The sequence below is a fragment of the Pseudonaja textilis genome, chromosome 6 (assembly GCF_049901715.1).
Source record: "Pseudonaja textilis isolate UNSWEBS1 chromosome 6, rPseTex1.2, whole genome shotgun sequence".
Lineage (NCBI taxonomy): Eukaryota > Metazoa > Chordata > Lepidosauria > Squamata > Elapidae > Pseudonaja > Pseudonaja textilis.
Window position 1 is genome coordinate 21564896 of NC_141995.1, and position 25875 is coordinate 21590770.

The following is a 25875-nucleotide window of genomic DNA, read 5'->3' on the forward strand; positions in this document are numbered from 1 at the left end:
CAACAATGGAGTTATTGTCATGTGGAAAATGGGAGGAGGAAGGGCTATTAGCTATGTTTGCCACCTTGAGTATTTTGCAAAAATAATAAAAGTATGATTTTTTTAAAAAAACATTCAAAATAAATACAGTGAATATTCACAACTATAGAAATTATCAACCAATAAATCAATAATAAATATATAAATAGTTATTTATATGTCCTTTGTTAGACAATGGAGAGAGTATCGTGCTATCATTTAACTTTGGGACTTAAAGAGGTATATCAAGAATTTATTTGGGTAAAACCTTGAATCCACAGATTTTCATCTGATTTTATAGATGAACAAAATGCTGGCATTTTGATGCTTGCCCGTTAGAGTTAATGACTGAATAGAGACATGGATCAATGGACTATGTCTATCAAATCAGTATTGACTCTTAGCAACCACTTAGATTTTCTCCAGGACTATAGACACATCTGCATGAAGGTAAAATGATAAATATCATGTTGTGATCATGCAGTGCAAACCATACAGGACTTACATGTTGGGATACCAAGCGTGAAAGGCTGGAGTTACATTGTAAAATAACAACGTACATTTTTTGTTCTTTATGTTGTGGTTACTACTAGATGCCTATGTGGTTATTAAAGGTCTAATAGGTTCAAGTAAAATCTTATATTTAAATCTTGAATTATACATTTCAGTGAAAACATAACATGTTCATATTTCTCTAATAATCTCAGTGCATATTCAGTTTCCATAGAGGATATTCCTTAGCAGTACTTGGTGTATTACCTGACTGCCATTCTTTGCAAAGTTATTTGTGGATATTGCAGTAACTTGAGTGTATTAACGCACACATCATCTAATCCAGGATTTCAATTTAATCTTTTTGTAATTATAACCATTTATTAGGCATTTTATTTATATTTTATTTTTATTGGAAGGAATGATAGCCTGGCACATTCTAGAAGGGGGGAAAGTCATTTCCAATTGAAAGCCAGGCAAAATTTAAAGCAGCCTTTTCACTTATTTAAGTTACTTTGGTAGCAATATCTGAATCTGCTTCATCCAATCAAAATTAGGAGATAAACCCAAACTCTTTTAACATTTTGTCTTTTTTGTTTTGGTCTATTTTCTTTAATACAGTGGAGATTTTATGTCTAATTAAAATGTGCAGATGGGTCCGAGTTCAAAACCATATAGGCAAGTGTCCTAGAAATTAGCCTCGATTAACTTATGAGTGCAAAACCTATCCGTAAGACTTTATAATTCTCTGTATAGGCATTGACGTTAACCACATCTTACATATGAATTCTTCTGTTCTAATTCAAGCCCAAATAAAAACCCTCAAGAGTGCAGAAATGACACTTTGGTGTTGATATTTCAATTACAAATGTTGGAGAACATTTCACTTTCACTTCAACAATGACATTCTGAGGCCACGCACCTTTATTTGGAAGTCAGCCTATGATGCTTTTGACGAAGATAAGCATGGTTAGAATTGCAGCATAAAATTCCAGCTGAAATCATTGATTTAAAAGGCAATTCAAGGAGTGTCCTTTCTGCCTATTAGATTTCGTCTTGGTTTTCTTTTGCTTTTTACCCAGCTTGTTTTTATTTAACATCTTATTGTTTTTATTCTCCTTAAACCATGGGCCCCACACTCCGCCATTAAAATTTGGGTTGCTCCTGGGGTCTTTGGGTGGGTAGCGGACAGGCACGGCTGTCTTATTGAACTGGGAGAGCCTTCTCAACAGCTGCTTGACTATACTTGGATACTTACTGGAGAGGTCCTCTCGTTCATAAGGATCGGCCGTGATATTGAACAACCACACCGTTTTACCTGCTGTCCATGAAACCCGTTCATTGTGCCAGCGATTGGGACCAACATTACTAAAAGACTGAGGAGGGACCCAGTCACCATATCCTGGATTTCCTGTTAGCAGTTTCCAGTGGCTTACCCGGATGGCTGACTGAATGGCAGTGTTCCATATTCCAAAGCCAGCTGCCCAAGAACCATTTCTGGCTTTTGTGTATATGGGATCAATATTATGTAAAATATCTATTCTTGGAGACCGCCTGCCTTCACTGATGGTCTCCCAAACATCATAGCCATCCAATTGTATATCTTCATCAATCTGTCCTTCCGCTAAGGTAATAAGTGTTGGAAACCAGTCGGTTATATGTATAAGCTCCTTGCATATACTTCCCTTGGTTTTAAGTAAAGGGCTATGAACAAAGCCAACTGCTCGAATCCCTCCCTCCCAGTAAGTACCTTTGCTTCCTCTGAGAGGCCAGTTATTTCCACCAGCTGTTGGCTGGCCTCCATTGTCCGAAGAGTAAATTATAACACTGTTGCTGTAATAACCATATCGCTTTAATGCACGGGTCACATTGTTGATAGCTTCATCTAAGCATGCCAGCATGGCAGCGTATCTGCGCCGATTGATATTATTAATTGACCTATAATGTTCATAATACTTGCCCGGGGCCTGAAGTGGTGAGTGAACAGCTTGGTATGCAAGGTATAAGAATATGGGTTCCCTGGGATTATGGGAGGCTAAGATTTGTTCCACTCTTTGAGTGTACATCTGTGTAGAATACATTCCATTGTCATGATCCCAAGCAGCGTTGTCATTTTCATATAAGTCATAGCCACACATTCGAGGACTGTCACACTTGTAATGGGTATAATAATCACCACTGCCCAAAAGAGAGCCAAAAAAGGTATCAAAGCCCCGTTGAGTTGGCATACATTCTTTGCGATAAAAGCCCAAGTGCCATTTGCCAATCATGTGGGTTGAATAACCTGCTTCTTTCAATTTCTGAGGTAGTGTCACATTGTCCAGAGGCAGGCAGTTCGGCTGGGTGGGCCGTATGACAGAATGCTGAAGACCTGTGTGGATTTGATACCTGAAAGAAAGAAAGCACACCTTAGATGAAGGAGAAAAAAATAAACTGTAAACTGGTACCACAAACAGGATGGAATGCACAATGGAGCTTGGAGCACAGCTTTATCCATCTTTATCTGGAAGCAAGCCCACAAACATTCTTTATGGTTCTCAAGCTGACTACTGGGTTCCAGATCTGAAATTTTGGATACACTGTAGGATAATGCATTCTTGCTAAGAAAGAAAGGTATTCCTTTTTTATCTTCTCAGGGCTCTTTGCCAAATGACATATGGAGGGTGGATTCAAGTTATGGAACCTCACCAATAAAGTGCCTTCTCCAAGGTGGTATGTTTGGCATAATGTCTTTTAGGCACCAGGCAAAACCGCTTCTCTTTTCTCAGGTGTTCATACAATTTTATAATCAATATGATTTTAAGATTTTAAGATCTAACTTGAATAGTGGCCATTATGTTCCCTATGCTAAAAATTGTACCTTATTGTAAAATTGCATTTTATTATTTTTATTAATTAATTACTGGGTTTTTTGTTTTTATAATCTTTTAAATAATAGTAAATCATGAAGACTATTTTGTTCACTGGGTGGATTACAAGAAATAAAGCCTGTGACTTCCATAAAACCCTTAAGTTGATTTATTAGTCTAAGTAATTACTGGCTCTTCAAATACAAAAAAATATTAGTTCTGAGGCTCCTTCCTTCCTTCCTTCCTTCCTTTTATTTTATGCTAATCATTTAAATGCATCCTAATTATTTTTCAGATGTGACTTTAAAAGAGTTGTTTGTACCCCAGTATCAAAATGATACTGTCAAAAAATGACACCGTATGCATGATTTGAAATCAACCATAGACAATTTCTAGAACAACTTCAGATTTTCAAGCAGAAAGACACATTCAAATGCACTATAATACTCATAAATTTTCAGTATATTGTTAAAGCAGCAGCTCTAGTAACTGACTGATTGTAAAAAGCTTCAAAAAATTGAAGCTTTGATCAAAGCATTCACTTCAAAGCTTTGTATCACTTATTAAATAGGTATTATCTTAACCCATGAAGCCCACCTTTGATGGGTTGCGATCTGGATATACTAGAGTCCCATGAAACTCTGAATAACAGCTTGTCCTTTCTCCTATAATTGTGAAGATGTAAATGGTAACACCAGTGCAACAAATAGACAATGGATTTGTATAGGTTTATTTTATTTTATTTTTCATTTGCTATATGTTTGGCAGTATAGTGGAGCAGGATCTAGTGCTCTTAATCTTAGTCATTTCATTTACTTGCTGAAAAGGGATGGTGATTGCATAATCAAATTTCTCTTAATTCTGTTTAAATCTATATTACAGAAGACAGGCGTCTATATGTACACTAGGAAAAAAAAGCTGGATGGAATTTGATGCTGAGATGTCATGCTAAGACTCATTTCCTATAGAACAAGAACTTTAAATAAAAGCAGATCTTCCTGTCCATCCAACCCCAGCAATGCAATCTGAGAAAGAATATGCTTACTTATGACCAACTTGTATAAATACTACAGCCAAAAAAGCCCTATAAAAAAGAACCCTGGAATGCTTAGATTTTTTTTTTAAATTTCCATGGTTTTTAATTATTCACATGCATAAATATTCATTATATCTTTAATCAAAAACAGCCCAGTTATCATTCCAACTAATACATGGAACATATGTGAGGAATCCTCATGTTTACTGAGAAGGGAATAAACACCATGTTACACAAATGATGCTGTAGCAATTACATTTTTGGTTACAAGTTAAACAACTATGCTTTTGAATTGTGATGGTGAAGAAAACGTCTGAGAACAGCCTGGACTGCTAGAAAGACCAATTATTCAATACTAGATGATATAAAACTAGACTGCTCACTGGAAGCATTAATAATGAAGCTAAAGGTTAAATATTTTGAATGCACAATGTAAAGGAAAAAGTCAAGGGAGAACGCATAGAAAAATGAAAGGCTTTCATAAAAAGACGTGACAAGGTGGCCAGATACTATTATTGATGACACAAGGATGAACTTAAAAGAACAAGTGAAATTATGTAGATGAAGTCACAGACACAACTGAATGCCTGAATAACATTTTGAAAATGGAAGGAATGGGAAGGAGTACACAAATATAATTATCTCATTCACTGAAAAAACATGAAGTCCATTCTCTTGAAGATAAAAGCAAGGGGAAGGGTGCCTACATTTTCTGAATGCATTTAATACATTCCCCACATTTATTTTTTCAAAAAGTTGCAGAAGCAGTGGGTTAAATCTACTGTCCTGCTTTGAAAAGTCATTTACATTATTGTTATTTCTTTCTTCTCAGGCTGTCCTGAAGCCCATACATGTAATCTTGTGGGGGTTTTTTTTAACTGATACCATTTACATAAGAGGACATATTTGTCAAAAATAAATATTTGAAAAAGTTGAAGGAATTCTAGAAACAATCTTAAGAGGACTGTTGTACTATATTCTTGACCCTTCCTGAAATTTCAGAGCTGTATTTTATTGAATCTCTGTATGGAAAAAAAAATTCAGTGTCCCTGCCTATAAACCCCATTCTTTTATAAATCTAGCTAGTCTATTCTGGTGCATTCATATGCAATGGCTTGAGTTCTTGGAGCATACAAATATTTTAAAGAGTAATGCTTCATGTGATACAGTGAGCTAATAGAAGTAACAGTACATGAAGGACTGTACTGAGTTTATTTGCCTTCCAGGCATAAACAAAACTTTAAAGGGCTTGTAGAATTTGGGACTATTATTGTTACAACTGAATAGAAGAATTAGATGAATTCAGGAACTCCACAAATATGGACTGCTCTGGATTTCACCCTTTGATTGATGATTTCCAGTTCCGACACTACTTCTCTCTAATGGCTGCTTAAGGACAAACAGTCCATAACTACAGCATAGGTGGCTAGATTCTGCACAGCAGCACTGAGGATTCATTAGAAAAATGTGTTTATTGCACTGTAGCTATTTTATTCAACAAATGTGGCAAAACTGCTTATTCCTTTCCCTTTTTGTATTAAACTGACTATGGGCCACACAGTTTATGGATTGTAATTCTAGCATAGTTAGACCGTGTATAATTGACAGACTGGATTTTATCATAGTTTTTAGCTGTTATTTGTTGTTTTCTACTAGAATTTTTAATTGTATATTTATTGAGTGTTTTTATTTGTTCTGGTCTCTGGTCTATGACTGAAATAAACTGAAATGGGTTCAACTGAGATCAGCATACAGAACCTCTGGTCACGAATGCTTCTGACCATGACCAAATTAGGTTCCGACCAAAAAAATCACATTTTTTTTCATGGCCAATTTCCCCTTCTATGCCATTTTTTTTTTTTTTTGTAAGTGCCAAATTTCAAAAATTTGGTTCAGGACCAAATCAGGTTACGACCAAAGTTATGGAATGAATTATGGTTGTGACCAGAGGTTCTACTGTATATGGGACTGATTGGGGTAGATTGTAGGGGTGATACCAAAATATAATTTTATCATATTTATCTATATATTAAATTATTGTATTTTATTTTATTCCAATTTCATTTCAAATTGTGTTTTATCCAATTTCATTTCAAATTGTGTTTTATCCAATTCCATTTTAAATTGTTTTTATCAGATTTTAGAAATAATTTGTGCCTGGAAGTCTGTACTTTGATATGGCCCAAGGGCTAATCAATAAAGTCAAGTAAGTAACCTTTGCCTGTTCACTTTTACTGTGTCACTTTAACTAAAGATCACCCCAAATACTGCAGCTGTTTTTTCAGGGGATCTGTTCTAACACCCTAATCATTCCAGCTGCTGTTTTCCCTTCCTGTTCTATATTTTCTAGGCACAAATCAGACAGGAATATTTTCAGAGATAGTGTCTAATTTGAGAATTTACTCTAATTTGCAAGGACGATTCTATTTTAATATTTCATTAAGCATGTTTCCCATTGCTGAATTACAGCATGGAACTACTTTACTTTGCATATTTTTCATCTTTAATTTAAAACATATTATATATCATTAGCTGTTAGCTGAGTATTTTTTTTTAAAAAAACCTTTAGATATTTAAAATAACTGTGTCAGCTTAGAAGCCATTTTTCTTTGAGGCTTCTGGGCTGCCACATTCAGTGCCTGGGAATTTGGGAGGGGGACTTCAAGGAGTGGTGGAAGATTAGCCACAACAACATTAATTTCTCAGAAAGTCAAGGACACACTTCCCTGCACCTGGAGGGGAGTGACTAGGGATAGTTTCCAGTTGGAACGAATCAATGATTGGACCATGTGATGGACTATTGGGTACAGGGGTGGATTTTTGAGTTTTCTTTGGGCTAGGGAAAACCCAGAACTCTCAGATTCAGGTTTTCCCCAGATGTGCCAATATGACATATCTAATAAAATGGATCTTTGGGAAGATGATATTCTCAGAATCTTTTTCTCTGGAGGCTGTTACTTGGAATGCTGACAAACTGTCTCTGGAGATATTTCAGATGAAAAAGTGTTATTTGTGACAATTTCATAAAATGGATAGAATAAAATTATCATATGCACATATGAATATTCTGTTGAAATCACCCTTGGGTAGCTTAATTAAAATGTTTAAACTGCTCAGTGCTCCTCCAGGAAAAACAACAGCATATTATCAAGATTAAAGTTTTAAAAGCTGGAAGACTTTATTCTACAAATTGATTAAAAATCTATCTAAAAGTCTATACATTGCACACAAAATTCCACAAGATTATGCCCTCCAGCAAACAGCTAAGCTAAATTTTCAGTTATGGGAGCTGTAGGCAATGCATCTGACCAGTAACAGACTGGGCAAAGTTGCCTTAACAAATGGCAATTAAACTTTATATAATGTAGCAGAATTTTGGAAAGTCACTGTCAAAAGACAGCTGAACCTGCGCTAAATCAGTTATGTGATTTAGCATGAAACAACCTTTCCAATTGGTTACTAATTAGCTATCATTCAGCCAATTCTATATTAGCTCTGTATTCCATTATAGAACCATTAGGAATATTTGCAATATGTGTTTATTAGAAACTGTTCAGACTAGATGGGAAAACTTTGAATCTTTATAGTCCTATCAAATCTAACATTAAGTTGGAACATTTTCCTTGCAGTGAATTACCACTTCCTGAACAGATACTGAAAGCTTCCTTGTTCTGTCTAAAACTTACCTGTGCAACATGATCTTTTTCAAGGGTGTTTCTTATCTCCTGTTTCCTAATTTGTTCCAGATCATTATGCATTTTAAATTATTCCAGCAGTTCTAACTTCCTAGGTCCTGATCTATGTCTGGCTGTAGTCTACATTTTATAAAAAGACATTGTCTTTTCTTTTTTAAAAAAACCAATATAACAACCAATTAAATTCATCCTAGTACCAAAATATTTTTAAATAAAAATAAAAATATATTTATTTTTATAAATAAAATAATTGTTAAGGGGTACATTGAAAATAAAAAAACCTGAAAAGCTATCAAAGAGTTGTTGTTGGAGTTGTTGGGGAATATTCCAAATATCATAGAAAAAAGAATTGTAAAGGTAAGAAAAGGCCGTATTTCCAAAGGTTATATCTTCTGCCTTTTCTTAATGAAACAACTATTCTCTACTATTCTAAAGTCCAGAATATTCTAACTGGACTTTAATATAATTAATGCTAGCAGAAATTTGAAATCCATTAGAAAGAGCCAGATGGGGAATGGGCTGGTTCGATCATAAAACAATGGTAGAATTAGCTATTTAGATCAATGTGCTTTTGAAATATTTGTGAGATCAATGTCCTGGGTAAGGATGCATTCCAAGCTTGGAAAGTATTATCACAAAATAAAAATGATATATGGACAAGATTATGATTTATACCTAATTCTTTTTTATTTTCAGGTACAACAAAAGAAGATACTTTCTGTTATTGAAAACACAAATGTCCTAAACATGATGTATGCATGCAAGTTGAAATTACTTTATCTCAGAAGACATTAGCTTTGATTCCAAGAACAAGCTCAACATTAATATAGTGTGTGTAAGAGAGAGAGAGAAAGAGTAAATTGACTTTTTGGCAATACTTATTTCCTTTTTGAATATATCATTATAGAACAAGGATAGAAATAAGTCAGCTAAAATGTATCATGACATTAAGGACTAAGCATTTGAATTATCTGACCCAGTTTTGTATGCATTTACATTACCTAAACAGACTGATATACTCCTTCAAATTATATTGAGGATTGCTTCTTGGAGGAACAGGGTAAACAGATTAAATTGGAAATTCCTTTTTTTGTTTGATTCGAGTTGCAGTTGTTTTGGAATCTAGATTTTTTACTTTAACAGTTAAAAGATAGATAAATGTTTTTTTGGCTTTAATATCCAAACCAATCTTAAGACTGCGACAATTTTTGCAAACGCAATTATAATTCCTTCTATTCTCTGCAGTTGTGTAGACCACAAAGAACAATAGTATTGTTAAAGATATTAACCTAATAGCTATTAGATAATCACCTAATATAATCTAATTCAATGACATCACAGTTGGCCTTCAATTAAAATTATTCCCCTACTTATTTTCCCTGGATATTATTAAACAAAATTTACCTTTCTGTTATATATTTTTTCCAGGCAGAATATTTATACATAGCTCTGTCCAGCTGTCTATATATTTGAGACACTCTGTAACTTTATATGGGACAGAATGTAAACTCTCATAAAATTTATTCATAAATTGTGATGCAAACACTGTATCACTGCAAGTCACTGCATAATGACATGAAATCAAATTTGTATTTTATGTATATATGACAGCTTTCTGATAAATCATGTAAGCTTTCAATCTCCCTATTTTGAGCAGTGCATATATATTCTGTGAATTGCATTTTTTGATACCAAGAATGAGTCAAGGCTCCCTACTTCCTGGGCTGTGTCATCCGTGTTAGACTCATAATACTCTCTACAGCCATCAAACAGCAAATACAGCTCAAGCTGCAGAACTGCAAAGTCTACTCTTAGCCTTAGTAAAAAAAAAAAAAAAGCTGCATTAAAACAGTTTTGCTCTGTTAATAGAGATTGATGGTTGAGAGAAGTCAATTCAGATACCATTATAGAATATTCAGTATGATGCTGACAGAACAGTTCCAGAGCCCGCTGCCAAAGCAAATTAAATGAGCTCTTAAGCTCATCCAACAAGAATGATGTTCTTGGCTAGAGAATCAAGCAAGGAGAAATTGGAGTTCTAAGCACTTTGTTCCACGTAATTCTACAAAACCAAGGCAGAGAGAAAGATAAGAAAGAAAATAAGGTTTCCAGACATCTGACAAAGATGGAGCCAGCAGGCAGGAATTAATATAAAGTGCCAGGAGCTATACTATCTAGGATATTATAATCTAGAACAGTGATGGTGAACTTATGACATGTTAAAGGAGACACACCATTAAACAGTAAAACCTGACAACAACTGTTCTTGAAAACATGTCCTGTTTCATGTGATGTTTGCAGACTGTAGAGGTCACGTGAGGATCAGATGTGCTTTCACATGGCCTTCAGTCCCTCTATAAGTTGCACAAGAAAGTATACATTCAAAGTGTACATTATGTACACAAATGTACATTAGTGTACATTCAAAGTGACAATAAGTTATTCTAAGTTATTTTGTTCACACACCTAAATGTCAAATTAGGCATTTCCTGACTTTTTGACATGCTGAACCCAAAAGTTTGCTGTCACTAAAGAAGAGCCTTTTGTAGCCTCAATTTTTGGGGGACTTTGAACTTTTTAGGTTCAACTGGATGGCATACTTTAGAAGTCAAAAATAGCATTATAGTTGGCAATTGATGCAATATTTGAAATAATGTTTAAAAGAATAGTATTCTGGGCAATTAGATGATAAGCAAACAATCTATGATGATTTTAGCACATTCATTTCAGGGACAGATGAAGGAGTTCAGAAAGTCAGAGAATCAACAAAGCAAGACTTCTGAGAGAGTGACAGGGGGAAGACTGCGGACAGCATCTTAATAGCTATTCCTTTTATGCAATGTTCAGTTTCAGGAAAAGGATAAAGAAAGAAAAACGAAAGAAAGAAAAGAAACCAAGATTTCCTTTTTTAAAAACACTTTCTTGCCATAGCAAAGTAGGAGAATCTTCCAAGATAAAGCACTCACATACAGGATTTGCTAAGAAAGAGCAGCTTTTGCACAGAACTATTCACTTGCGAATGGAGAATAAAATAGAATATTTCAGGAATGGAGACAGAGGGAAGGAGACCCAGATGGGAAAATAATCACCTTTGCAGCCCTGAGCTCTTTGTACATACAGTTCTGCTCTCTCTTTTTCAATAGGAAAGCATCTATATAGAGCTCAGGGTTGAACTATTTAACTTCAACAGTGTTGCATTGATGACGTTACTTAGCCAGGTAATGAAATGTCTACAAGCAAACAGCAAAGCTCAGAGAGCAACAAAGATTCTCCAATTTTTCTTAAATAAAAAGGCCTTTTATTAGTGTTGTTAGTGTTTAAATATTGTAGTGACATAGGAAATAAAAAATAGAGATGGAAAAAGATACAATATTATAAAAAAAGAAATATACAACATGAATGTGTTGTTTCTTGGCTGCATAGCAACAGCTTTACTTGGTGTTGTTTATATTATACTGACTTGTTTTAATTGTTTTAATGTTTTATGATGTATGCCACCCACAGTCAATTGTTGAGATGAACATTTACAGAAATTATTTTTTATTTTGCACAACCACTAATTGTTGCTTAGATATTCATACATTCTTTAAACTTTTACAGATGGTATTTAAGTCTTTTAGCCGTTTGTTAATTTCTTTCTTTCTTATCTTCAAAGCCATGTTTATATGTCTTAGTTTGCCTTGCTCTATAATATGTTGTCTGTAAGAGAGCCATTCCTGCTTGAATTTGTTTAGATCTCTGTTATAAATATATACTGTCAGTTTCACCATTGCCTCGTATTCTCCAATTTTGTCTCAATATTATATGATTCATGAGCTTCTTGTTTTTCCAATATTGTGCCTCTTTCTTTCTGCTGTCAGCATTTATTTCAATAAATTGTGATACTTTTCATTTATGCTCTCTTGAATCATTTGGTAATAAATGGCTATAAAATATCTTAACTTAAAATTTTATTTTCACAATTCCCTGAATAGTTTGACATATTCCTTTCCAGTACTTTTGAATTGTCAGAATTCATACTATGAGGTTAACAAATTTATTTTCCTCCTGATATCAAAATGGCACTTTTGAAGTATCATCTTTATGATTTTATCGATGCATACAGCTATTCAGCACCATGGTTGAAAAATAAGCAGAATATATGAAGCCTACAGCATCATACATTCAAAAGGAGGAATTCATGTAGTGGATCCATGATATAAATATAGTTGAGATATAGATATTTGTTTCTTTGGTCCCCAAAGCAATACAATAAATCATCTGAAAGAAATATATAGAAATCACTATTTGTTAATTAGTAAAGACTATTCTACCATCACACCAAATTCAAGGAGGATAAATTCAGGCAACCATAAAGTATCAGTAATTCAGAAAAAGGTGCAAAAATTATTTTAAGATAATGGGACTAGACTATAATGGTCTTGGTTGTAAGAAAATAGGCGTTGGCTTACCTGCAGTTTCTCAGCATGCCTTGAGAGAACACACATATATGTATTGAATCTGCCTTTTTTGCAGAGACTGAGTCATCAATCTTTGCCACGCCTCTTCTTGTTGGGGCAGGAAGTCCTCTAGCCCCAACCATGATGAAGGCACAACCACCTGATGATCTTCTTTTCTGGTGTTGGCTCTGCCTCCCACCTGGACACTGGACCAGATGGTTGCCTGAGTGGGAGTAGATTATCCCAAGGCATGCAGAAAAACTGCGTTCAGGTAAGCCAGTGCCTATTCTCCAGCATCCCTATGGGAGAATCCACACATATGGGACATACCAAAGCTGGCAGCCCCTATGGGAGGGTAGAAGTCTGGTCCTGTGACCCCCCATCTGTATGCATTTGTTGTAGCACTCTTCTGCCAAAGGCCACCTCCGTGGAGGTGTATGTGTCCAGTTTGTAGTGCCATATGAAAGAAGATGGGCAGGACCATGTAACTGCACTGCAGATGTTCTGGGCTTGTGTTGCCCAGGCAGCTGTGGTAGCTGCACTTCTCATTGAATGAGCAGTTACTTGCTTGGGTATAGGAAGAGCCTGAGTCTTGTAGGCCTTGGCTATACAAGCCCTGATCCAATGGCCTATGGTTGAGGAGGAGACTTTGGTACCCATTGAAGACAGCTGAAATGAGACAAACAGGACTTCGGTTTTACGATATGTCGATGTTCTTTTGATGTATATGCAAAGTGCCCTCCTTACATCCAGTTTATGCCATCTGTGCTCTCTCTCATGAGATGGAAAGGGGCAGAAGTCAGGTAGGATGATTTCCTGAGCTCTGTGGAAGAGGGAATTGACCTTAGAGATGAAGGAAGGGTCAAGACGCAGGACTACCCTGTTTGTGTGGAAGGTGCAGAGGTCTTCTTTGACTGAAAGAGCTGCCAATTTCGATGTGTGCCTGGCCGAGGTAATGGCCACTAAAAAGGTGACTTTAAGTGTAAGTAGCACAGGCTTAAAGATTGAAGAGGTTCCAATGGTGCCTGGGTTTGTAACACTATAGACAGGTTCCAGGAAGAGTACCTGTGAATCATTGGTGGTTTGAGATTGACAGCTCCTTTGATGAAGGTGCGGACTACCGGATGGCAAGACTGTGGACAGGGCAGCTACTTGTCCGTGCACTGTATTCGGAGAAAAACCTTTGTCGAGCCCATCCTGCAAAAATTCCAGGGCATGCGGGATGGAAGCCACCATGGGATCTGTGTCCTTTCTGGTGCACAAGTGATGGGACGCTTTCCAGGTAGAATCATATATTCTGTTTGTGGAGGGCCTCCTAGAGGCTTGTATTGTCCTGACAACCTTTCTTGAAAGGTTATCCCTCCTTAGGATCCTCCTCTCAAGTGCCAGGCAGTCAATTGGAGCCACTGAGGTTCCAGGTGTTCCAAGACCCCCTGGCTGAGAGAGATGCTGTCCTGAGAAATCCTCCAAGGATGGGACACTTACAAGCTCACTAGGTCTGTATACCATGACTATCTGGGCCAATGGGGAGCTATGAGAAAGATTTCTGCCTGTTCTAATAGCACTTTCCTTATTACCCCCAGAATAGGGGAAGAGGAGGGAAGGCATAAAGAAGACCCTTGGGCCAGTGGCTGCGAAGGGCATTGACTCCTTCTCCTTCTGCAAAGGGCGTTGACCCAGTGATGGGAATCTGGAGAAGAATCGGGGAAGTTGGGTGTTTGTTGGAGTGGCAAAGTGATTGAGTACCAGCCTCCCAAATTTCTCAGACATCTTCTGAAAGAGATCAAGGTGGAGATGCCACTCAGAGTCGTCCACCCTGGTTCTGCTGAGGTAATTTGCCTGTACATTTGATGTCCCCGATATGTGCTCCATCTTGATAGACAGTAGGTGAGCTTCCACCCAGATTCCTAGTTGCTCTGCTTCGGTTATGAGGGATCTGGAGTGGGTCCCTCCCTGGCGATTGACATGTGCTTTGGCTGCCACATTTTCCGTTAGGATCAATACGTGTTGGCCGGCCACTGTGTTTGAGAACTAAGTGAATGGCATGAAATTCTAACCAGTTTATGTTGTGTTGAAGGTCCTCTGGGGACCATTGTCCCTGTGTGAGATGGGGCTGTAGATGGGCTTTCCATCCCAATAGACTCGCATCTGAGGTAACTGTTTTGTGATTGGGTTCCTTAAAGAGGAACCTCTTGTGGTAACTGCTGGGGAAACCCACCACCTGAGGGACCTGAGAACATCTGTTGTCAGTCAGACACTGATGCTGGAGGTGCTGGAGCCTGCCCTCTGGACTGGCAAGAGGAACCATTGGAAGGGTCTGGCATGTAATTGGCCCAGGGCATGATGGCTTTGCATGAGATCAATTTCCTCAGGAGCTGGGAAAGCACCGCTAAAGGACCCACTCACTCCGCTGTGAGTCACATAACCAAGAACTTGATGCTGTCCTGGTGCTCCTGGTACAAGTAGACCTAGCACTGATTGGTATCTATCACCGCGCCTAAATTTAGTAGGCGGGTGGAAGGGATTAACTGGCTTTTCTGGAAGTTGATGGAAAATCCATGGTCCTGTAGAACCCGGATCATAGAGGCCAGGTCTGACCTGGCTTGTTGGAACTGGACTGGATAAGAATGTCATCCAAATAGCACTGGATGTGCACCAGGATTGTTCTGAGGTGAGTGGCCAGTGCAGCCAGTACTTTTGTGAAGATCCTGGGGGCCGATGACAGGCCGAATGTATTGATAATGACTCCCTGCGTAATAGAAACTGAGAAACCTCCAATGGGAGGGATAGATGGGAATGTGGAGGTAAGTGTATGTCAAATCAATGGACATCAGGAGATCACTCCCTCCCCCCCCCATGCCTTCCAGGATCAACTGCAGAGATTGCATTTTGAATCTCTTGTGTTCTATATGAACGTTCATCTTTTTAAGGTCCAGGATTGCTCTCCATCCCCCCAAGGCCTTTGGTACGATGAACAGAATGGAGTAAAACCTATGCCCCCTCTGATCCTCTGGCACTGGCTCGATGGCCTGAATGTCCGGCAAGTGCTGGACCACCGTGTTCATGAACTCTTTCCTTAAAAGGTTTTTGGAGGTTGGAAAACAGGTAAAGGTCCTCAGAGGAGTGGACAGAAAATCCAGGGTGAGACCAACTCAGGACCCAAGAATCAGATGTGATGGTCTCCCATCGATCTGCAAACAGGGCCAGCTGGCCACCAATGGGGGGAGGGGTCCAGCAGTCATTTGGATCAGTGGAAGGAATGACCTCTTGTGTCATGAAAGGGCCATTTGAATTGGAACTGTTGTCTATTTCTATCTCGAAATCCCAATTTATCTAGGGGTCGATCTGACATGGATTGGTAGGATCTTTGGAATTGAGAAAATTCCTGACCTGATTCTGAGTGATGAAATGGCTACTTATGGGTGTAGGGAGAAGCTCTTCTATCTGCCCTCCTATTAAGAGAGGAGAACACCTTCTGCTTGTCTTTGTTTTCTACTAGGAAGGGATTTAAAGCTTCTCCAAATGAAGAGGAACCCTTGTAGGGCGCTGAAGCCACTTTCCATTTGATTCTAGCATCCGCTTGCCAATGTCGTAACCATAGCAAACGACGAGAAGTAACTTTAGATGCCAGAGCCCAGGAAGAAATTCAGGCTGCATGCAGGGAAGAATCAGCTGCAATTCAGCAGCTGCCATCAGTTGTTGATGCCCTGATCAATTCTGATTTCCTCTAAGGGAATCCTGCCTGCAATTGGCAGAGCCAGAGGAGAGATGTTCTGGTGGAAAAGGAGGTGGCAGCAGCTGCTTTGACCACCCAGGCATTGGTCTGGTGAGTCCTACAGAAATGTTGTTCCATCCTCTTGTCCTCTGTCTTAAGGGCCTCTGCTATGTCACCAGAGAGTGCAAATGGAGACACCAAGGATGCCAAAGTCTCATCCAGAGGGGGCAGTTGAAGTGACTTGGTAAGGAGAGGAGCCATATTGAAAAAAAAATCATTACCCCCGGGGTGGGGAAGGTCCCTGGCTGCACCCATTGCCTCTGAACTACGTCCAGAAATAACTTGGGGTGAGGGATTTCTTGTTGGAGAACTCTAGGCTCAGAAAAAAAACCCTGCTGTTGGGTCCCTGAGTGTCAGGTGAAGCAGTTGGGACATTAGGCTGAGGATCAATTTGGGCAGTGGTCCTAGCCTTGTGGAATAGAGATTAACACAGCCCCGGACTGAATAGGCCAATGAATGGGGGTGGATCAGGTGATAAGCCCTCATCTTCTGAGAACTCTTATTCTCCCTGACCTTCCTCTTCCATCCCAGATGCCCTACTTCTGATGGAGAAGTATCTCCCTGGTGCCTAGGGGATCCCATGGAGGCCACTGGTTGCAATGTCTGATGATCAGACCTTAGGAAAGATGGATGGCTCCTCCCCTTTAGGGTGGAGGCTACCCCTTGAGAAATGGCCTGAGAGATAAGGTCCTTAATGTCCTCTGATAACTCTGGGTCCAATCTATCTGCTGAGCGCAAACCTACTGCAGTGGGAGTAAACATGGCCTCAGGAATCCTAGTCCTGTCTCTGACTTGTAAATCTCAGACTAGTAATCATGCAATCAAAGGGAAACCTTTGAGCTTGGATTTCCACTGCAGATAGAAAAAATTCTTGTGCTCTATCTCCCTCTGGTGACCAAATCCTGGGAGCTGCAGGCAACTCCTGTACTAATGGCTGCTGAGGGAGGGAACTACCAGGCTCTGGCAAAAACGGCCACCCCAGAATTTCCCAGTTGAGCCTGGGCATGCAACGGCGTGCTGGGGACAATCGCGGCTTCAGCAGCCACCCTCAGGGGGTGGGGGATTATTTGGGGGCTCTCCCTTGTTTACCTGGGCTGTTAGGCCTTCAATTGGTAGTTCAGGGGAGTCGTGAAAAAACGGAGCAGGCAGGAGGTCCAATTGCTGCCTGTTTATGATGTTTTTCACTTTCCTTTAAAGCTTTGCAAACCTTTTTGGAGAATCCACACTTTAAATGCTGCTTCCTGTTGAAATTGTTGGAGCCAACCTTTGCCACATCTCTATAGGGCCAAGACTGAGTCATGACTGGGGCTAGGGGACTTCCTACCTTGACAGGAAGAGGCGTGGCAAAGATTGATGACTCAGTCTCTGGGCAGAAAGGCAGAATCAACCCATATTTGTGGATTCTCCCATAAGCATGCTGGAGAATTGTTGCAGTTTAGCACTAATCTGCAGCATTTGCCCTGTCTCCAACACCCTAAGAAAATGCTACTAAAATTTGCAGAAAAAAATACTGGCCTTTTGTAGCACATTTCCCTCCTTTACTGCCTTCAAAATTATGGGCTTCCTGCTCCAATTTTGTCAATTAGTCCCTGTTCTAAAAGCCACTTTTTAGACAGATTTCAGGCTGAACTTGGCACTGGGTTGGGACAGAAAGATAACCATCTTATCATTAATCCGAAATTAATGCATCTCAATGGCTGTACAAAGACTCAGCGGATACATTGAGTGAACAACTCTACAAACCATTGTCCAGCTATAGGAGGCACAAAATTCAACAGCAAGAAGTTCAGGCTAAAAAGGGCAGGTATTATATTGTATTCCCTGACCTTTAAGTTTACTCAAGAGTTTTTGTGGACTAAATTTGTTACAAGGCTTTTCGAAACTAGAAATAAATAATGTTGACATATCTATTCACATGCTGCTGACACTGAAAAAAAAAACATTGTGAAAAACACCTCCAGAAATTTGTTAAGATAAGATCTATTTTTCTAGAATCTTTAAAAAACCTTGATTTTCCTTCAGCACAGTTATTTTTCCTGATGTTTAGCTGTTTAATTTTGATTACCATTTCTATCAATTTGTACAGAAAAGACATTAAGCTGACTGGCCATTAATTCCTGGAACTACCTAACTCCTTTTTTAAAAAATGATGTCATATTAGCTGTCTTCTGTTCTTTGAGCCTGAGGCTGACTTGAGGGACAAGTTACATAATTTTGCAACATAATCATCAAATTTACATTTGTGGTAAGTCAGGTGGATGCCAATGTGGCCCAGTGATTTGTTTCTGTGAAATCTCTCAGTGTCCCATGAGTTCTGGAATAGCTTCAATTTGTTCAACCTCAATTTGTTTTAACGGTTACAGTGCTCCCCTTGAGAAAGTCAACAGGGGCATCTATCCTATATCTTCTGCAGGAAAAGGCAGATGCAAAGATTCCAGCTTCTCTCCAACTTCCATACCTTCCTTGATTCACTCCACTGGATAACGGATTCACTACTAGGAAGGGTTTTCCCACCTATCATTAAATCAGAATCTGTAACTCAAATCCTTTATTTCATGCCCTGTGTTTTGAAATGAGACAGAACAGATCTTGACTTTCCATGCATTTAGAGTGCTATCGTAATGCCCCCTTCAAGTAACTTAAGGCCAAGCATAACAGTTCCTTCAACCTTCTCTTCATGGGGTTTGGTTTCCAGGCACTTAATTATTTACATCGTTCTTTTCTGAACTTCTTCCAGCTACTCTGAAAATTGAAAGTAAACACAATACTCAAGATAAGGTCGAACAAAACAGGATGAAGTGAAATAATTATTTCCTGCAATTTGGAAAGTATATTTCCACTAATACAGGTTAAACTTCTTTTTACCTTTTTTAAAACAGCTGCACAACATTGTTAATTCAAGTGCGGTTTGCAATCAAATATAATTTCTACATCTTCTTCACAATTATCATTAACAAGCCGGATATAACCTATCCTATATTTCTGTGTTTGAGTTTTATTTCCTAATGAAATAGGAAATCACCTGTGTTAGTTACTTTCCCTTTCACTTAGTTACTTTTAGCCCATTTCCCTAACCTATTAAGGTTATTTTGAATAGTTTTTCCATCTTTAGGCTATTAGGTATCCAATTCAGTGTATCCAATTTAGGCTATTAGGTATCCAATTCACAGAGTTATTATATAACAAATTCACCAAGTTTAAAAACAAGAGGAAAAAAATACTCTGGCAAGATTTCTCCTTGTCAAATCTATGCTGATTGACTTATGGTAATTACCACATTTTTCAGTGTGTTTACAAATCACTTTCTTTTATGATCTGCTCTAAAAAAATTTCATGCAATGATGTCAGACTGATTTGATCAGAACTTTCTTTTTAAAAGATGGGAACAACTCATGTCATCTGGAACTTGTTGATAGTAATGTCTTAAGGATGATACAAAAAAGTGCAACCATTGGTATTCTCCAAAGGAAAAACAAGAGACAGACAGCATCCCATTTCTACTCTTTACCTGTTCACATTAGCCTTTTGTAGGGTACAAAATAAAATTAGCTACCATATTGGCCCTTATTGTGGAAGTAGCAAAGGTGTCCTTGTTCAGTTGAGATGGAGGAGAGGTGACAGCATAATGTCTTGGCTCTTGGAAATCCTACAGGCAAAAAGCAAGGGAAGCTTCCCCATCAATGTGAAGCTACATTACCCCGCATCTCCCAAAGCAATGTTCCAAAACTGTTATGTGATATTTCCTCTGGAGAAATAGCTGAGCTTATAAATATGCAGAGCTAATCAGCTCAACTTTCCTAGGGTTGCTGGGAGCCCCAAGACTTTGTTGGAAATTATAAGAAAGTTACCTGAAAGAGATGGAATGAGCCTATATGTGTGTCATGTGGCAATTGCCATTATTATCTCCCCCCAAATATTGCTTAACTTATGCCACAGACAGAGGAAAAATGGAAAACAGATGCTTCCCAATTATTCTCCCATTTTATTGAGAGCTGCACATAATAACAGATACTGTACATTGAAAGATTATCATTTTGTATCCAAGTTGTAAAACAGAGCTTATTACCACAATGTATTTTGTATTTCTTTAATCTTCCTGTTTTTTGACATATTACCACTTTGTTTTGGCTCATGGATTTTTTCTAAATGGAGTGCAATACTGAATTTATATTTAACACATCTTATAGACATTTAGAGTAAAAATGTACTGAAATAAAGGATTATATTTTTAATATGCTGTATTGCAAAAGCACACTATCTTTGGCTCATAATCCAACACACATCCGATTCTCTACTATACAATACAATTTGCTTCATATAGTGGAAAGTTCAGAAGCATAGAAAGTAGTTCAATGGTATGCTTAAATGGCCCTGGTGCTATAAAATGGACATGTTAAACCCTGTTTAATGGAGCATTGCTCAAGTCCAGCAAAACTACTTATTATATAAACAGATGTGAATATGAGATACACCACCTATTACTCAAACTTCTGTTTTATGAAGACCTTTGAAATGTCAAACTGTCAGTCAATTAAACAGATTGTGAAGATAAGATCACCAAAGTGGTCTAGTCAATATTCTGAGGTATTCATAATCAAAGAAAACTTTCAGGGAAAAAAGAATATTGCTAAGATAGTAAAGCTATTTTGAGTTATTCAGTGGTTAGGAATGATGAAATGCTAGAGGAAAGGTTAAATAGAAGACTTCTAAACTGAAGAGGAAAATATATCATGAAAAGGCATTTTGATATGAAATAGATTAGGATGCCTTATGTTCAACTGAAGAACTAATGAACTTTGTCAAGCATTCCATTCATGATTATACTCTAAGATACCCATCTACAAAGAAATGGGAGGAATTGGAAGGCTCCATTGATTGACACTTCTTAGGAACTGAAGAATAGGTGGAGGTTCTACTGTATTGCATGTTGTTGTGAGCATCTTAAAAAACCTGAATGTCCATTATTTAGAATAAGATAAATGGACATGCCAAAGTTTTCATCTGACCAAAAATATAGTGATGAAATATTCTTGCTATGAAAAAAAGGGGGCATGACATTGTAGCTATTTTAGAACATAATGTGAAAGTGAGCACATATTTGCACTAAACAATTGTCATTTGACATAATTTATATAGTTCCAGTAGAAAAATGTGTTCTGCCAAGTGCTATAAAATGAACATTTTTAAGAAATGCGATAGTAATAAAAGTCTTGGACTAAATTGAATAAGTGGAAGTAAGATTAAAGATAAAGATCAAACTAATTTCAAGTACAGCAACAATGGAGGCATTAAAAGTGTGTGGGGGGGAGGGTATTTATTTACATCCTCTTAAGATCAACTATCAACAGTAAAGGAACCAGCAATCAAAAATACACCACAAACTACTATTTGGTAGAGTAGATCTGAAGGCCTTGGAAATGATACTGAGATGCTGAGACATGTCTAATAGAGACAGACTAATAGAGTCATGCAGGTAATGGTCTATGCTAGCAAGAGTTGGACTTTGAAGAAGTGGAATAAAAAGAGCTTTGACACTTTTGAAATTTGGTGTTGGAGAAGACTCCTGAGAATATCATGGACAGTCATTATTGGAAAACCTGAAGGATCATATTGGGAATAAATCCTCCTGAATAAAATTTACCTTTTTGATCACTAAAAATTGATACTGACTGGATGGAGCATAATCAGTGACAACCAACCAAACAACTGATCCACCATTTAAAACTGCCTCCAATAACTTACCAATAATTTAACATTGTTTATGGCTAAACTCAGGAGTGTTTATTATCATTTCTTAATTTGTACTGACTTATGTTGGAGTCCACCTATCTTTTTATTTCCATTAACTTCTTTTGACTAAAATTCTGCATCTTCTGTTTGCTTTGAATACTAGTGTTATGAATATTTGCTGACATTTCAAGAACCATTTATATTTTGCTCACTTATGAACCACTAAATTGCATAAATGCGACATAGAGCTCCCTTGAAAGAAACATAAATTTTCTCATTTTTTCTTATTTTGTTATCCAATAACAATAGCTTTTATCTTCTTAAATATAATTATTCTTAAATATTTTTTGTATCATTAAGTGGTTTTCTCAAAAATTATTATACATCTAAATCTATCTCTGCTATTAAATCTATATCATTTATATATTTGTTCCATCTGTATTACAATAAATGAAGATAGATCAGATAAGGTGAACTTGAATACAATGCTTTAAAGAGAACTCATTGAAATGGCATTAATTCAGACAGATAAGAGTATGGTGAAGAAATGTGGGCAAGGAATGAGAAGTTCATTTAAATGAACTAATAAAAGAAACCACCCTTCTAAATATATACCTATATACATATCAATAGGCAGCTCCTTGAAACAGTTAAGCTATAATTTTAACAATTATATGGCAATATATTTTTAGTAACAATTCTAATAAGTATTTGAAATTGTAGTATTGAAAACATTAGAAACTCCAACAGATTTATGTGTAAGACAGAAAATAATATTAATTACATGAAGAGAATACTTACGCATGTCCTCTAGCATTCTTGAAAGATCTGAGAACATCACAGAAAAGTAGTCAAACCCTTGATAATTTTTCTTTACAAGTGAGATCAGAACTACTTTTAATAGATTTAAATAAATAGATAGATATTTATATAGAGGATAACATTTTGATAGTAAGTACATATAAACCATTTTAGAAGATGGTCTTTTCTGAAGTTGTGAAGGAAAGTCTCTTTGGAGATGTTCTACCATTTAAAATAGCATCAGGGATTAATGTTAACAAATTCATCTCCAATTTTAAGAGTAAACATGATCCTTGAAATTGGTTTAAAATGAAATAGTTTAGAAATAAATATACAGGTACATTTTCAGAAATTCTAGGAGAACATCAGGAATTGCTTATGAAATCCTGAATTTCAATGGTGGAGAATCAGAAGCATTATGGAAAGAACTTAACCTGGAGTAAAGAATGGCAAGTGTTTTAAATCTGTATTTTGATGAGTCCCCCTGTATCAAGTTTTATTGGATTTCTGAAAAGTTTTGCAAAATTGTAGATCTTATGATTATCGGATAGCTTTGAGGTGACATATTTCTTACTAGGAAATTCATAAATAGTGCGATAAAAAGGAATTAAGGTTTGAAGAAGGCAACAAATGAAACAACCTTAGCTTTCATTCATCCACTTGAAACTTTTGTTTAGTTTTATAGAGGAAAACTCCTGGTGCAAAGGCCCTGTTTCATCCTTCCTTCCAAGGAAGACAGATAGGGTAAATAAAATCAGGTAAAGAATGATGCTATTGTTCTATGAGATATACCTAAGGCTAATTTTAAAATCATATAAAGATTCTAAATTATACACAAGAGATAGATCTTCATTAATTAACTTAATTAATTAATGTGGATAGCATGATTTTAATTACTTTATTGGCTCTGTGGTTGCAGAAGGTAATCAACACTCTCAATCTAAGGCTTATAAAAAAATAAACAGGTATGAGATGCAAAACCCAAGGCAAATAAATAATCAAAGATCATTATAGTGTTTATTTGACAATATATACTAGAGGGGATCTACCAAAAGAATAGTGAAAGACACTCCTGCAAACAAAATGGTGCCCTGATATGTATATATTTCAAAAAGGAAAGAAAACGATACAGGCATACATATGCAGCAGAGGTGGTATTCAGCAGGTTCTGACCAGTTCTGGAGAACCGGTAGCAGAAATTTTGAGTAGTTTGGAGAACCGGCAAATCCCACCTCTGACTGGAGATTTTACAGTATCCTTCCCCTGCCACACCCAGCAAGCCATGCCCACAGAACCAGTAATTCATCTGCTTAAAAATGTTTTATGTAAATAGCATTGATAAAAATCTGATTAATAAGAAATATATTTGGTCTGTACTGGACTCCCCAAAGAATGTCCCGTAGAAGATGAAGATCTGATTTTATTGATTGGAGATGTTCAAAAATTCTGGTTTAATTAACTCATAAGATACAATCCTGTGTATCTTTGACGCTTTGGGTGGTGGGGGACTTGTATTTTAAGATACATAGTTGTAAGTAGTTTTGTGGGGAAACTGCCAAATGTGAAAGATATCAGTGTGATTGTCAAGTATATACCAAAGTTCTAAAATAACTGTCCATGAAGAAATATGGATGTACCAGACATTGTGGTGGCTAAAAGGAAATTACTGAGAAATTGGAAACATGATATTATTCCAGATAGTCTGCCTTTGGAAAGGTGTAGCTTATCTATTTCATACTAATCAAAAGATGAAACGATATGCCCTTCTTGGCCTAGATTTTAAGATATTTTACAATATTTTTCACTGGATTATAATATCATATTATACATTAAGGAAGGCGGGTTGTTTTATTTCCTTTCTTCCTTTTCTTATTTCTTATTATGGATTATTTTGTTTAGCTTTATTCTTTTTGTTGTATATTTTTTATTAATGTACATTGGTTTTTGTGCTTTATAAAAAATTAGAATAATATTTAAGACAAATAAAGAACAATGCTACGTAACTGATACTATTGACATGAACAAAATGACAAAAACACTGAAGTATTTCTGTGCAAATTAGATGCTGTTGAAATATTATGAAACCAGTGATTTTAAAACACAACATCTACCTAAGAAAGAATGGATTTAATAAAGTACATCTATTGGTTAAAGTCCCTGCTTCCAGGTGTGATATGTTAATCTGTAACAAATACCAACAATGTGGAGTTGTGAATGCTTTTAAAAAGAAACTGACCTCCTAAGATTCTCTCATCAGCAAAATTAGATTCCCAGTTATCTGGAAGTAAGCCCGCCCACTAAATTCAATGAGACTTCATTCAGAGCAGTCATATTTAGAATTGTGCTAAATTGATGTTTAGGATATCCTCAAATTCGTGTGGTGTCCAAGAAATAAGAGCCCATAAGCACATCAAACCGTACTTTTTAAAGTCTAATCAATTAATGAAATAAAATAAACATGTTTTTTTTTCCCCAGACAAGATCACTGAGATCATGTTAGTGATCTCCCACCCACCCATACCACCTACCTCCCAGTGATGAACTGACTTCTGGACGGGGTGCACATCGGTTGGACATAGTAATTCTCAAGCTTAACTCCTTCCGCGGCTAGTTTATCCAGGGTAGGAGTCCGGATCTCTGAGCCGTGATAACCGACGTCTCGGAAGCCCTGGTCGTCCGCCAGAATGAAGATGAGGTGCGGCTGGAAAGTGGGGGGAGGTGGCGTCTCGGAGCCTTCTTCCAACTTGGCCGTCCCGTTGGGTTCCTCGGGGTCTTCTGCCGTCGGCCCAGCTAGGTAGCCTTGAGCAAGGAGGCTGAGCACGGAGAAACCGGCCAGCAACCCCCCGGCTCGCATTTTCCCTCAGCAGAGCCGGGTTCGGGTCCCTCCCGCGTCCCTTTCCCGAGGCGGAAAGAGAAACCAGAAGTCAAGAAAACTTCTCCAGGGGGAAGGGTTGGAGGGAGGGCGAGCCCATGGCAAACGTCGCCCGGCCAAGACTCCGGAGTGTCCAGGGTGGGACGGCAGAGGAGGAGTCGAGGGGGT

At 37.5% G+C, this 25875-nt stretch overlaps 1 protein-coding gene and 2 long non-coding RNA genes across 3 annotated transcripts in view; 2 read left to right on the forward strand and 1 right to left on the reverse strand.

Annotated features, from left to right (window-relative positions):
- LOC148125416 (uncharacterized) overlaps positions 1 to 25437 on the forward strand; it is a 32366-nt gene extending 6929 nt beyond the window's left edge. The window contains exon 3 of the long non-coding RNA XR_015744091.1: positions 25312 to 25437. This is a non-coding gene — a long non-coding RNA (uncharacterized LOC148125416). The remainder of the gene's footprint in view (positions 1 to 25311) is intronic.
- Positions 1 to 25875, forward strand: part of LOC148125414 (uncharacterized) — a 77885-nt gene that overhangs the window by 45632 nt on the left and 6378 nt on the right. The window lies entirely within an intron of this gene.
- Positions 1417 to 25689, reverse strand: ARSJ (arylsulfatase family member J). The gene is made up of 2 exons (XM_026698169.2): positions 25364 to 25689; positions 1417 to 2898 (listed from the first exon to the last, which is right to left on the reverse strand). The coding sequence occupies exons 1-2, from the start codon at positions 25687 to 25689 to the stop codon at positions 1512 to 1514; spliced, it is 1713 nt and encodes a 570-aa protein (XP_026553954.1). The 3' UTR covers positions 1417 to 1511.